This window comes from Polypterus senegalus, chromosome 1, assembly GCF_016835505.1.
Source record: "Polypterus senegalus isolate Bchr_013 chromosome 1, ASM1683550v1, whole genome shotgun sequence".
In the NCBI taxonomy this organism is placed as follows: domain Eukaryota; kingdom Metazoa; phylum Chordata; class Cladistia; order Polypteriformes; family Polypteridae; genus Polypterus; species Polypterus senegalus.
Genome location: NC_053154.1, coordinates 181,745,586 through 181,761,517, shown reverse-complemented (window position 1 = coordinate 181,761,517; position 15,932 = coordinate 181,745,586). Strand labels below are relative to the sequence as shown.

Below are 15,932 nucleotides of genomic sequence, written 5' to 3'. Positions count from 1 at the left end.
AATATACACTGCTTGGCACTGTGCAAAAAAAGTAACATAAGAGCGGACTCTTGGCTATATAGCTAACTTCTGAAATGTTATTGGCCTAGTACTTTTGTGTTGTAAAAAAAAAAAACAATATGGTAACTAGAAGCTCTATATATTACAAAGTTGCCTTATTCAATCCAAATGACTACCAATTTTTTTAGCTTTCTTGGCCAAACAAAATACACACAATGCGCATTTAATTAGACTTCTGAGGTTCTTGCAAAAATAAGTTAATGTTCTTTTCACAGTTTAGACTGATACCATTTTTCTACATTAGGTCATTTTCACAGCTAATTTGAACTACAATCATATTAGAAATACTGTTACAAAAAACAATATATATTTATTTTAGCAATAGTACTCTTAAAGATGCAAGTATTCTGGAGTTAGATATGTGTGGTTTGCAATTTTATTTCAGGTTCATTATTGCTTAAGGTAAACTAAAATAGTGGGGTCAAAAGTGCACAGTAACCAATGAATGCAGGTAAAACAACTTCATATATTTCTTCTAAGTATGTTTAATCATCAATCACAATATACCCTTCAGCATTCACCAAACAATTCACACCTGCCACATTCTCACTTTTGTCATCTGTTTCAAGATTGTGACCATAATTCTATTTACCTTATTATTTTGAAATTTATTGAACTAATAACAAAGTTAATCCAATTACAATCAAATTCCAGTTATTACATTGCATTTACTACATATACTATACAATACTAAGTCTGAATATTATTTGCAAGTCTAGTTTTTTCTGTAAAAGCAACCAAAAAAGAAAACTTTTTACAGTACCCACCTGTCTGGCTTCTTCAAGGTATGTCCAAATTTTATCAGCTAAGTCTGCATCTTTCCTTGTCACAACAGCATGTGCAGGGATTCTGGCAAAGAAACAGGACTTATATTCATTAATAGGTTTCCTGGTTCCATCTTCACACAGCAATTCATATTCATCCTTGTCAGCTCCTATTAGTAGAAATAAAACAGAAAAAATATTGGAAACCAAAATATATTTAATTTTTAGAAAGAATTTACAATGTTAATACATTTTTTGAAAGAGGAGCTTGAGACATTCCAAGTTGTCATCATGCTCTCTGATTACTTCCAGGAGCCTCTTGAACCCAGAGCCGAGGATGAGCCAGGCAAATGAGGGCACACACAGTCAACAAGGGGTTGATGCAAAGTGGTTAGTGCAGTGCATTCCAACAATACTGAAATAGCCCAATAAAATGATGTGCAAGGTGGAAGTTAAAATCAATGACTAATCCAATAAAAAAAAAATAGCCCACAGGTGCAGTCATCCAACAATCCTGGGTTTGGGTACCCACAACAAGACCCCTTCGGCATTAATAGGATTCCCCTCTGAACTCTACTCACATCTCCCTCAGCCAGTCTGTTGGTGTCCAATAGTGATGGGAAGTTCGGATCATTTTACTGACTCGGACCTTTGAGTCTCGTTCAGCAAAATGAGCCAATCTTTTTTCGAGTCATTTCGTTCATTTTAGCAAAATATAATTAAAATGTTACCTGTTACCTCCCTAACACATCTAGTGCTTACACAAATGTTGATTACAATAATTAATCAATAATTTATTTGTAACAGGATTATTTATTTATAAAATAACACACCACAGATCCTCAAGATACAGTAACAAAATCATAGTGACAGAAATTGAAAGACCTTTTTAATTTATAAGAAAATGCGTTTTAGATATTTTTGATAATTTCATGATAATTTCTAAATATGATCCAACATACAACAAATGGAATTTTACATTAGTATTTGACTGAGGTACTGAGCCGGTAAGTGGTCACGTGACAAAAGAACAAACGACTCGAAAGACTCGAGGAATGAACTAATCAATTCTCTTTACCGGCTCAGATTGCATAGGTTAAGCTTATGGAGCTGTCACGTGATGAACAAAAGACTCAAACCCGAAGACTCAAGAAGATGGTTTAAAATGAACGAATCGTTCAAGAATGACCCATCACTAGTGTCCAAAGGGAGACATCGCATGACAGGGCTGCTCCTACTCATTTGCATAGCTCAAAGGTGTGCACATGAATGCACAATCAGCCAAGCGCCCCAAACAACCTCAGAATTGCGTGTGCATGCTCATATGTGCACCTGCATCTGTTTGCTCCTTGCACGCTCCGGGATTCCTGGGACCCACTCCATTAATTCTCTTGATAGTTTTTAACTGGGGATTTTCCAATCTGATTTTTTAAGGCTGAATCTGATCAACGATTTCATGTGTGAATGTCGGCCGGCAGTTCAACTTGGCCGATACCCCCAGGATGGTAGATGGACTGCAGCTTAACGGTGCCCCAAATTCCCGCAGGGCACTATGGGAAATGGAGTTCGGCTTCACAGCCCTGCTGGGTACCATGGGTGCCACCAGGGGATGCTGCAGGGAGACACGGAGACTTCTGTTTCCATTATAGCACAAAAGTACTCCCAAGTTAATGGGGATGGAAGGACAAAAGTACTTCCGGGATGAAGAAAATAAAAGTCTCCATTTGACCTGGAAGTGCTGGTGAATCACATGGACGGAAGGACAGAAGTCAAGGACTTCAAGGACTATATAAAGGACTACATGGAGGCCCAGGGAAGAGGTGGAGTTGGGAGGAAGAGTGACGGAGCTGCTGGGAGGAGAGAATTGTTGTGTGATCATTGATTTATTGTTTATTGTGGTGGTTGTGGTGCTTTGTGCACTTTATTTAAGAAAATAATTAAAAATCAACTTCTTGGTGATTTTACCCTGTGTCCTGCGTACTGATATGTTGGGAAAAAGGTGGGCAATAGCGCAAACGAGCGTCCACAGACTTACATATGTTATTTGATTGGCTGATTCTGATATTTTTTTTTTTCCTTTATCCCTTTAGAAAACTCGTTACAATAGGTTACTGAATAATCAGATGCAGAGACCCTTTAGGTCCCATATTAAAGCGTAATTTATAATTACACTATGGACCTCAGATTTTAACTGTTCATTTTTTATTAACAAAATGAAACCCTATAGGCTTATTGTTCCTTGACATAAAAATACTAAAATAAGTCTTTACCATTTTCACCATTTCTCTAATAAAAAAATAATTATATAATTATGTATATTGAACTACGGATGTCAATTGGAGAATCTCTATTTTAAAAAGTTTAGTCATGTCACCTTTTAATCTCTGTTTGCTTAACTAAAACAGATCAAATCCTTCATTTTTGTCTCATAGCTCATACCTTGTAGTTTTATTCTATGCACTTTCTATGTCTTTTTTGTAAAATAGAGACCAAAACTGTATACAGTACACTAGATGAGGCCTTATTAGTGAGTTATATAGTTTAAGCATAATGTCCCTTGATTTGTACACAGCACATCATACTATATAACTTAACATCTTATTAGCCTTCTCAATTGCTTCTGTTAACTTTCTGGATCTATATGATGATAATGTAAAATACACTAAGACCTCTGCATACTTCTAACTGCAGTTTGAAGTTTCAGCATTCCAACTGTATATTCTAATGTAACATATTTTTATTTCATATATGTAATAAGTAACATATATTTATATTAAATTTCATCTGTCACAAATCTGCCCAAACCTGCATTCTGTTCAGGATCCCTTTGTAATAAACACTGGTTCTACATTATCTGCAATCCCTTGTTATTTACTGTGTATTCTTATCAAGATCAGTTATATATAATTAAAACAGCATCAGCCCCAGCATTGAGCCCTGGGTGTAACACTTTTAACATTGCCTAAATTTGAACAAGTTCCTTTGTTTCCAGAGTTTTAGTCAATGTTTTAGTAATCTACACATTGTGCCTTGAATTAACATTTATTTTAGTCTGATCACTAGCCTTTCATGAGGGGCTTATTTAAACTTTCTGAAATCAAGATAAACAATATCATACACACTTCTTTGATCATATGCTCTGGATAATTCCTCATAGATTGCCAGTCCTTTAGTGAAACATGAGCTCCTCTTCTAAAGCCATGCTGACTGTTTTGTAATACACCTGTTCTTGCCATGTAATGCTTGATCTTTTCCTTTATAATAAGTGCTTCTATGAATATACTTGTTATACATATTAAGTTTACTAAGGTTAAACTGAATAGTGTTAGTTGAGACAGCACCTCTAAATTAGAATTTCGTTCATTCATTTGTGACAAGATATAAAAGGCAATGGTATGTAAAGATACCAGTTTTGGCATTTTTGTGTCCTTCAAGTGTCTTGTTATAGTTACTCAAGGAATGATGCAGTCCCTCATAGTTATTTATTGACCCGACAAAATATAATGCTTTCTTTATTGAGGAATTCTATGACTTAGTATCTATAATAATAAAACGTCTAAGCATGAAAGTGTGTCTGTCTGTCTGTCTGTCTGTCTGTCTGTCTGTCTGTCTGTCTGTCTGTCTGTCCCGGAAGTGCAAGGTGTCCAGAAGTGAGAGGCTACAGCATGAACCTCAAAGAAAGTGTCTCTGTTGTCCCCGAAGTGAAACTGCTGATGAAACGGACACTCGCTTAGCCACTGATAGACAACAGAGGCAAGCACGTCAGCAAAACAAAATCGCTGAGTAAAGAGAACCTTGCTTAGCCGCTAATGCACAGCTGATGCGACCGATTGATTGAAGTGCCAGAATCCATGGTTTCTAGAAGCACAGCCTTTTTACAGCATGGGCTTACACAGCTAGTCTGTAATAATAACTAATTACAATAGGTTTCTAATTGCATAGGTTTAAATTATGTTTATGTTTTTGACCTTTAGTTGTCGGTGTCACCTGCTTTGTGCACTGTTTGATCCAGAGGTCGATGTATGGGAGCATAGGACAAGCGAGTTGATGTTTAACACCTAGCCAGCTGGTCGATTCGTTAACCTGTTAACCATAACACCAGACTCATGGACGACATTCATTTCATGATGATCTGAACTTTTCATTACACCTGCACGAAGCTTATCTAACGCCTTTATTTTCTCACTAAGCCACATCACTGATTGTACACTTGGGCTTAAACCCCAAAGGATTTGAGCTACACTTTTGGGGCATAATTGCAATACAGAACTTGATTTTTTTTAAAAAGTAAAACCATGAAAACATGAAACGAATGCATGGGGAGCTCTTTCTACTATAACAGTAGGGTAAGCAAGACAGGTATTGTATCCTGTTCAGCCCAACCCCTTTTCAAAAATGTCAAATCAGACCTCGAAATCTGTGATGCTCACAAGCAGGGCTTGTTCAGAAATCTATACTAGTACTTGCATTTCCCTAGGCATCAGTGAAAGATCCTAATTTATTTTTGTTTACTTATACTGTTTTTAAGAGAATTGTTATGTATTTTTTATGTATGAATTCATGTTTACATAGTTAATTTATGTAAAGTTAAGTGTTCTCTTTAGTTTTCCCAGTTGTTGATTTAATAAGCACAGAATTAAAAAAAAAAAAGAGGTATGATTTGCAGATTTGTTACACCCCAGTATGCACTACCACCAGTTACTTACTTACCACTTGTTGTTAAATATTACACAATCTTTAATTACTTTATGATATCTTGAGTTAAATTAATTTTTCTATTTGTTTATAGGGATATACAAAATGCTTATATAGATTACGTGGACATTTTTAATAACATTTTGAAAATATTAATACTTATTAACAATGACCATTACCTTGAACCGTGAGATGTTTGACAAATGCAACATCTCCTTTGCCATCTTTTAGACATCTGAAAAAGACATAAATACAGAGTTTTTGGCTGCAACATTTTCAACTATAGATGAATTTTAGATAACACAACATTAAAACTTCAATATTAGAGCCTGCTTAGCTCTCTACAGTATGTTTTGAACAGAAAGCAAAGAATGACTTACTGAAAAGCACCCTCATAATCATAATAAGGTTCATCATGGGATCGAACACAGTTTTTCTTGCACAGCTGACAAAGTTTTGGGTAAAGTTCTTTCTCCGCACCGGGTACACAGGATGCAGAGAAGAATCTGGATACAGCTATAGAAAATAATAGAAAATCAGTGTATTTGCAAAATAATTCTTTTTTTTTTTTGAACCTGTAGCCTTTACATTTCTAATAGTTTTGCTCAGGAATTTTTACTTACTGAAACTCTTTCTCTGCACATATATAATGGTTGCTCAGAATAAGAATACCATGTCTTCAACATTTTTTTCTCCAATAACATAGGATCTATACACATATTGACAAGCGGACTGACTGTTTAAAGTCAACCATCAAACACACAAAGAAAGCACTATGGTGAATTTGATCCTGAAGTTAACCAAATTATTATTTTACATTAAACACACATTAATTAAGTTACTCAGGCATGCAAAGCATAACGTATTAAAACTATTGTACAATCAGATTTTCAATACTGTTTAATATGCTTTTTGTCTATTTTAATAATAATCTTAAAATTACACAATAATCTATCTTATCTTTGCATATTGTGTATTAGGATATGTTTGTACCTTACATGTCTTTTTAATATGGTGTAAAAGTAACAACATCATTGTTGGATAATAGCCCTTTAACCCTCACAATGTCTTCATAATGATGACCCACAGCTGTGCCTTATTGGTCTTTCTTGACCATTCTGACACCACACCTTAGTTGTACCGGACATTATTGAAAGTCTAAAACTGATTTTTAATATTATTACATTAACACTTTAGAATAGTTACTTTAAGGTTTTCCATTTATGTTTGTATGTACGAGTCATTTATTACAAACGAACACAAACAAAGCCTTCATTAAGATGTGTTTATGTATTAGTAAGTGACTGAAAGATGCACTATTCTGAAGGGCTGTCATGGGTGCTGAATGAACCTTAACATTCAACAACGTATTTCTTAAGATCTCCAAACACTGCCATAACTGGCTAATACATGCACCTAGGTAAGCCCATTTAAAATTGTTAATGATATTGCATTATCTATAAAACACATACTGTATTAACTAAATCTGAGGAGCTTACTGTATGTGTAGAACAGTAAGTAAGCGGAACTAAATTTGAGCCATAACAAGGTAATCATAAGCCACCAAGTAAAACATTTAATTGAAAAATTATTTTTTCACTATTTTTTATATCTATAGTCATATCTGTGTGATCAATTGTCCCTATCATGAACTCTAAAAAACTATGTAATTTCCACAGCTCCACTCACAGTTACTCTCCACCATTAAACCAAATCTTTATACCAGAAGTCATTTAGCTTTTGCAGTGATCCTTAGAAATATGAATGCTTGCAGATTAAATTTCTCACATTGAGAACAGTAAAATGTCACTCACTGATTACAGAGTTTGACTGTCATTTACACTATGGGGATTAGTGGAGACTAAATCAAATATAAAACCAGCATGCATTCATGTTCATCATTCAACTGTATTTCCTTATGATTTCTAAGAATCGGGGGATATGAATTACAGTATATATACATAAAATGTTATGTGTTTAATGTTAGGGTGGATGAGGGCCACATTTTGTTATATGTATCTTGTCATGTTTTGGGCTCAAAGCTGCATACTGTAGATAAACGTAAACTAGTTTTTATTAAGCACTCTTTATTATTGAATTTCTTTAAAGAGTCTTTGGAGTCTTTCAAAACACAAGTCAAACTTAATTTTGAAATGATTTCAAGGCCTTTTGTGACTTCCTGAAATGTATAGAATTCAATGGCATCTTCTTAAGTGCCGTCCATCTGAAATGGGTTACAAGCTGGCCAAATAGCACTCCAAGAAGTAAGCACCTCAGATGGGTAATGCCAATTGCATTAGGCAATCAATGACTTATAAAGGTTTTTATTTTCTGTGAGATATTAGACTTGTACATGAAGGCAGCCGATCCTGCTTTTGTTTGCCTATGTGAAAGTGTGTATTCTCTCTAATTCTACAGAGCTCTAGAGAGTGAAGTGCCCCATATGTCCTAATATATTTAACACAAGTGTATGTATAAGAGCAGTTTGGCACTATTTCCAGGCAAATCCCCTAAATCTCCACAGAAAGTACTACTGCCTTCCCTCCAGAGCACTTGAATTGCAGCCATGCCTGTTAACTCTTTGTACAGCACCAGCTTCATCAAACAGTACATTATTTGCTGTCACATAATGTGACATCAACTTAAGATGTAGTAGGATACGTGAAATTAGGTATGAAAATAAATTATGGTTTAAAAAAAGAAGTTGTAGGGTACTTGAAATTTCTTGCTTTTCATTGTCAAATGTAAATTCAGTTTAATACAGGAAAAAAATTGTGCATAGCGTTAACACAAAAAATACTGGTTTACTGGTTTTGCATGGTGGTACAATGATTAGACCCACTTCTTCACAGTTCTAGATTCTTGAGTATAAATCCTGGCCCGGATATTGTCTGTGTGGAGTTTGCATGTTCTTATGCAAGGGGTACATGTATATTTAAACTGTGCAAAGTTATGCATGGGTATTTGTGCCTAAATAAAACATTTTTATTTATTGATTGATTGACTGTTTACAGATTTGTAAAGTATTTTAAGCCTTTCTAAGGGAAATTTATTACTAAACATATAGATTACTACTTCATTTATACATTACTTTCTCATAATAATCATTGCCTGGCTTATTAAGTTGGGTATGATATTTAGCACTTACCACTTTCTATAGTTTCTTCACTTGTTCCATTCCAAGCAAGTAACCCATTTGAAATAAGAGCCCCAATGGGTACATTCCAGCCAGCTGATTTCCCCAGACCTGTGTGGCATGATTTCTTTCCTTTAAGCTCTTTGAAACTGAATCCAGTTCCTTTCTTAACCACAGCCACTGCATAATAACAGTTTGCATCATCTGCAAGCAGACGGATAAACAATACAAAATCAACAAGTAATTTTGAGAGATGTAGAAAACCTCATTTAAAAATAGCACACTACACTGAAGTATGGAAGCCCTTTTTACAGCAAAAAATTAAACTGTGCACTTAAGCCAAGTATATAATAAGAGGATTTGATATTGTCTCAATCTGTTTTTATTTCCTCTGTCTGCTAGTAGGTGGGCTATCTTACCAAATGATGTTTTCAGTTTCTTAGAGTCTTACTAACATCAATGAATATACAAAAATGTGACAAAAACACCCAGAAATATGCAATCCCTGTCTGTTTCATATCATGAAAATATCTTACTTTCTCCGTAGTCCTCAGCAATAATTGGATGAAGATTATAATTAATAAGACCAGCCTCATAGATATCTCCACCATCCAAAGTTATTGCATCTGCATTCCCATCCTAGAAATTGGAAAGAAACACTATAAGAAAAGGGATGTCACAGAGTTGCATAAATGTTCTGTCTAACTGGATGTCAATGCTCAGTACAAGCATGGATCATTTATACAAGTTTCCAGCTGTAACAAGGGTGGAATGGTGGCTCTAAGGTTAGGGATCTGCACCAGCAATCGGAAAGTTTGAATCCCATAAATGCCAGAAGTGACTCTACTCCATTAGGCCCTTAAGTCAGGCCATTAACCTGCAATTGCTTCATCCTGGGTATGACATTAACCTGCATCTAGCCCTGCAAGCAGGGCCTTCAAGTTGCAGGGAAAACTCAGGGGTTGGTGGCTGGATTGGTACTTCAGCCACTGTAAAAAACCTCACAAACTGTTCCAGTGTGGTGCTGAGGTGTCACCCGTTGCACGGCTGCACTTGTGTCCAAAATCCATGTGGTTGATTGTGTGGTAGGTGTAGCAATGCATTCTGACAGTGCATGCTCCCAACCAACGGTAATGCAGTGACAATTATATTGTTTATCGTTTACATACAGCAACAAAAACAGTAAATTTAATTTTATCAAAATAAACAATAATGACAATGTAAATCCACTAACAGTGTAACATAAATAAGGCCAGTTGACACTGAAGAAGAAAATAAACTCCAGTCAAAAGAATTCCTGGAGAAAATAAACTTTTTGTCAGGAAGAGTCATAGTTCTGTAAACTTTAGAAAGATGGCCACCTACTTCCTACTTGACTTTCAACATGCTGGGCAGTCTAATAATATAATAAAATATTTTCATCCTAGAACTAAAGGGCTCCTTATATCTCTAGCATCTTTTTCATTGGCAGGAAAACAGCTTAGAAGCGGTGGTGAAGAGTAACAATGGATGTAGGGTCTCTAAAGGCAGAAAATGAGGTGTTTGTTAGACAAATCTGTGAGCAAGTGACACAAAATCTTTGGTCTAATGACGCACGCCCTGCTTATGGAGGAATCGAAACAATACGCATATCCAAATCTGTTCCTCAGCGTGTCACATTCAGGGTAGTTGATGGAATGGTCCCTACAGATGACGCTGCAGTTTTGGCCCACTAGGCTAGCTACTTTGAGCAGCTGTTTAAAGCTTATCAACCAGCAAGGACATTGGACATCTCTGGGTCCTTGGTTCTTGAGGCTGATCCTCCATTTCGTTTTAACTGAGATTGCACAGGTGAACTAGCTGAGGGGAGGGAAGCGATCTGTGGTATCTGAGGTGAACTTCTCCAGGCTGTGGTAACCTGTCATCCTGGCAATTCAAGGAATCTTTGTTTCTATTTGGGAGACAAGCGTCATCCTAACTGACTGGAAAATGGGACTTCTTGTCCCCGTCTGGAAAGAGAAGGGTGATCCCCTGGAATGTGACAGCTACAGGGGGATAACACTGCTCTTAGTGCCAGATAAGGTCCTTGCTTAGGTCATCCTTAATAGAATTCGTGATCACAATCTCACCCACCAGCAACTAGAGCAGTCTGATTTTACTCTTAAGAAGACTATCAATGACTGCATCGTGGCACTGAGGGTTCTGATCAAGCACAAACACAAATATCAGCAGAGTTTCTTTGCAGCCATTATCGATTTTCGGAAAGTGTTTGACTCAGTTGATCGAACTGTCCTGTGGGACATCCTGAGACTTTACAAGATCCCCCTGAAGTTGCTGGATGTCATGGCTGGCCTTTACACTGGTACTGCGAATGCCGTGTAGAGTGGAGGTAGAACCTCTGTGTTTTTCCTACTTAATTCTAGGGTTCATCATGTGTGTGTTCTTGCTCCTATCATGTTCAATGCTTGCATGGACTGGGTGTTGGGCAGGGTCATGGGGTCCAGCGGCTGTGGGGCATCTGTTGGTGAAGAAAAATTCACTGATCTTGACTTTGCTGACAAATGCTGTGATCTTTGCTGAGTCAATGGAGGCTCTGATCAGGACTCTGAAGGGACTGAGTGAGGAGTCTGAGTGTCTGGATTTGTGAGTGTCCTGGATAAAAACCAAGATCTAGGCTTTAAATAACCTCTTGGACACAGCCAGCAGCAGTGTGTCTTTTCAGAGAGTGTCGATTGCATGGAGGTTTGCTTACCTCGGTAGCCACATTCATGTCTCTGGTGACTCTTTATGAGGTCCCTGGAAAGGGGTGTGTGGGGCTTCCAATATCTTTGTAAAAGGACGAAGGTCCAAGTCTTTAGAGTCCTAGTGCTTCCTTGTTCACTATATGATTGTGTGATATGGATGCTATCCAGTGATCAGAGACAAAGACTCAGTACAGTGTCTCTCCAGAGAATCCTAGGGTACTGCTGGTTTGACTCTGTGTCAAATGGAGTCCCGAATGAGGCATATTACCTGCATTGTGAGGGAGTGTCAGTTACGGCACTATGGCCATGTGGTGCAATTCCCTGAGGGTGATCTGACTTGCAGGATCCTCATTGCTGAGGACCTGAGCAGCTGGACCAGTCCAATGTAACGCCCATATAAACAACTGGCTGCAGCAAATAGATGGTCATTTCTGTAGGATGGGACTGGACCATGTGTCTGCCTGGGGTGTTGTAAACTGGGATCCCGAGTTGTTGTACCAGTAAATGCTTCCCAACCTGACCTGACTCTACTTAAGTATGATTTTCACTTATCTGTATTTAACTTAAGTAGATTTACCTGTGGATATATTTGACTTTTAATCCACTATAGTTACAGCAAGTACCTCAACTTTCTACTCCACTACATTTCTGCATGGTGATGTGTTACATTTTACAGTCATATGAATATTCTTTTTGAATGACTCTTTTCAGTGAATCATGGGATTAGCAAGCACAAAGGAATTGTTCTGTAGAGTTCAACAGGAGTGCTGTTGTAATCTGTTCTAAGATTAATTAAGTTTGTCCATGCATTAATTCTGTAATGAGTGATAAACCACCCCCTATCTTATTGTGATATTTGCAGTGTTGTTTAGTATATGATACTACTGTTGAAGCATCATGGACGGCTTTGGTTTCTGTAACACCCAAATATAATAAAGTATTCACACCTTCTATATCACAAATCAGTGAAACAATCAAAGTAAAAATGATGTTAGCCTCTTTCATTTAGATGCTTAAAGTACAAAAGTAGTGCTTGCTTGATTTATTCTATTTAGATCTACAACATCATCAGCAAGGGAGAACTCTGTCATTGATCATTTTCTCATTCATCATACAAATACAATACAGTAAAAATGTATATATATTAGAATATATTATTTTGTACAATTCATTATAGGAATTGTTTGAGCCAGAATTTATAAATATAACATATTAACCTAATATGTATATGCATATTCGGATCTGCCATCAAGGTGACTCGAGTGATGAGTGACCCTGGGGCTCTGCTCACAGAGGGACAATTAGACCTAAATAAAAAAAAAAAAACTTTAAACAAAAGTATGAGTGGGTAGGACATGATCAGAGCAAGTGCCTAATATGTCACCTTTATGAGATTGGACATTTGATGTTATTGTTCCACAAAAGAGATAACATGGCCATTCAAAGCAAGAGCCCAATGATGCAACAAAAGGAAAAATTTAAGAGAAGTAAAAGATGCTTTGTTAAAAACTATACAATACTGACATTTGCAAACTCAAAAATAAAGTCATAAATAAGTAAATGATAATTTTGTATGTGACATAAATACCACAGCTGAGACAAAATACAGTGACCTTACAGGAAATGGCTGATAGCAGTGGTTCCAGCAGCTTTAGCTGCAATGTGCAGTCCAATAACAGCAAGTCCACTGCAAAAGATACAATGCACCCAACAACACCAAACAATGAAGAAATATAGGTCAGTAAGCTTAACATGCATCACAGGAGAATTAATGGAAGGAATTATTAAGGATAAGATTGAGCAACACATGGCAAGGACAGGAGTTATTCTGAACAGTCAGCATGGGTTCAGAAGAGGGAGGTCGTGTTTTACTAACGCAGCACCCTGAGGCACTTGTGCTAATCGCTGGAGACTTTAACCATGTAACGCTGGACAAAACATTACCTGCCTTCTCCCAGTATGTGGATTGTAACACTCGGGGAAACAGGACTATCGACCTACTGTATGCAAACATTAAAGACGCATACAGCGCCACCCTGCTGCCTGTGCTTGGGAAAGCAGATCATAACCTGGTTCTGCTTCAGCCTCAATACAAACCAAGAGTGAGGGCGCTACCTACAACTACACGCTCATTCAGGAAGTGGTCCCCTGAGGCAGAGCAGGCTCTGAGAGACTGGTTTGGAACTACAGACTGGGATATATTGCTTGGGACACATAGTGAGAACATTGAAGAGGCTGTTGAATGCACAACTGATTACATCAACTTCTGTATGGACATTGTAGTTCCAGTAAGAACAGTACGCTGCTATGCTAACAACAAGCCATGGGTTACAAGTGACATCAAGGGCCTTTTGAACCAGAAAAAAAGGGCTTTTAAAGGTGGTGATCAGCATGAGCTCAAGCGCGCAGAAGGAACTCCGAGTCCAGCTCAGGGCGGCGAAAGAGCAGTACAGGAGAAAGCTGGAGCAGAAGTTGCAGAACAACAGCATGAAGGAAGTGTGGGATGGGATGAAGATTATCACTGGCTGCAGCTCGAAGCGGGGTGCCGCCATCGAGGCAGACGTGGAGAGAGCAAACCAAATGAACAACTTCTTTAATAGGTTTGATCACAGTAACCCACTCTCACCTCGAGTACTGCATCCTCCAACCATCCTTCTGCTGATACCAGCATAGGTGAGACATCCCCACCCACAATTACAGCAGCCCATGTGAGCAGAGAGCTGAAAAGACTTCGTGCCAGCAAAGCAGCGAGTCCAGATGGTGTATCGCCATGACTGCTGAAGGCATGTGCGTTGGAACTGGGGAGTCCTCTACAGCGCATCTTCAACCTGAGCCTGGAACAGGGAGAGTCCCAAGGCTTTGGAAAACATCTTGTATCACCCTGTCCCAAAGGTATCACGTCCTAGTGAGCTGAATGACTTCCGCCTGTTGCTCTGACGTCACATCTGATGAAGACCATGGAGCGGCTGCTGCTTCACCACCTGAGGCCACAGGTCCGTCACGCCCTCAACCCTCTGCAGTTCGCATACCAGGAGAAGGTGGGAGCGGAGGATGCCATCATCTATATGCTACACCGATCCCTCTCCCACCTGGACAGAGGCAGTGGTGCTGTAAGAATTATGTTTTGGACTTCTCCAGCGCCTTCAACACCATCCAACCTCTGCTCCTTGGAGACAAGCTGACTGAAACCTTTTGGCATGGATCGTGGACTATCTTACAGACAGACCTCAATATGTGCGTCTTGGGAACTGCAGGTCTGACATTGTGTTCAGCAATACAGGGGCGCAGGGGACTGTACTTTCTCCGGTCCTGTTCAATCTATATACATCAGACTTCCAATATGACTCGGAGTCCTGCCACGTGCAAAAGTTCGCTGATGACACTGCTATTGTGGGCTGCATCAGGTGTGGGCAGGAGGAGGAGTACAGAAAGTAATCAAAGACTTTGTTAAATGGTGCGACTCAAACCACTTACACCTTAACACCAGCAAGACCAAGGAGCTGGTGGTGGATTTTAGGAGGCCTAGGCCCCTCATGGACCCTGTGATCATCAGAGGTGACTGTGTGCAGAGGGTGCAGACCTTAAATATCTGGGAGTGCAGCTGGATGACAAATTGGACTGGACTGCCAATACTGATGCTCTATGTAAGAAAGGTCAGAGCAGACTATACTTTCTGAGAAGGTTGGCATCCTTCAACATCTGCAGTAAGATGCTGCAGATGTTCTACCAGACGGTTGTGGCGAGTGCCCTCTTCTACATGGTGGTGTGCTGGGGTGGCAGCATAAAGATGAAAGACGCCTCACGCCTGGACAAACTTGTTAAGAAGGCAGGCTCTATTGTAGGATTAAAGTTGGACAGTTTAACATCTGTGGCAGAGCGACGGGCACTAAGCAAACTCCTGTCAATCATGAATAATCCACTGCATCCACTTAGTGTCATCTCCAGACAGAGGAGTAGCTTCAGTGACAGACCTTTGTCACTGTCCTGCTCCACTGACAGACTGAGGAGATCATTCTTCCCCCACACTATGCGACTCTTCAATTCAACCCGAGGGAGTAAATGCTAACAATAATTTTATTTTAATTTTTTTCATTTTTTCATTTTATTACTATTTAATTTAATATTGTTTCTTTGTATCAGTATACTGCTGCTGGATTATGTGAATTTCCCCTTGGGATTAATAAAGTATCTATCTATCTATCTATCTATCTATCTATCTATCTATCTATCTATCTATCTATCTATCTATCTATCTATCTATCTATCTATCTATCTATCTATCTATCTATCTATCTATCTATCTATCTATCTATCTATCTATCTACTAACATGCTGGAATTCTATGAGGAGGCAACAAAAGGATACGATCAAAGTGGAGCATATCATATTATTTATCTGGACTTTCAGAAATGATTTTGGTAAGGTGCCACATGAGAGGTTGGGCATCAAATTAAAAGAAGTGGGAGTTCAGGGTAATGTTTTTAGATGGGTGCAGAATTTGCTTAGACACAGGAAGCAGAGGATGATGGTGCGAGGAACCCCTTTAGAATTGGT

At 38.4% G+C, this 15,932-nt stretch overlaps 1 protein-coding gene across 1 annotated transcript in view; it reads right to left on the bottom strand.

Moving 5' to 3' along the window:
* The window catches only part of tfa (transferrin-a), an 84,147-nt gene that overhangs the window by 52,752 nt on the left and 15,463 nt on the right, over positions 1-15,932 (bottom strand). The window contains exons 3-7 of the mRNA XM_039764143.1: positions 9,192-9,294; positions 8,668-8,859; positions 5,900-6,035; positions 5,699-5,754; positions 828-994 (exon numbers count right to left, since the gene is read on the bottom strand). Coding sequence (XP_039620077.1) covers positions 828-994; positions 5,699-5,754; positions 5,900-6,035; positions 8,668-8,859; positions 9,192-9,294 — 654 coding nt within the window. The remainder of the gene's footprint in view (positions 1-827; positions 995-5,698; positions 5,755-5,899; positions 6,036-8,667; positions 8,860-9,191; positions 9,295-15,932) is intronic.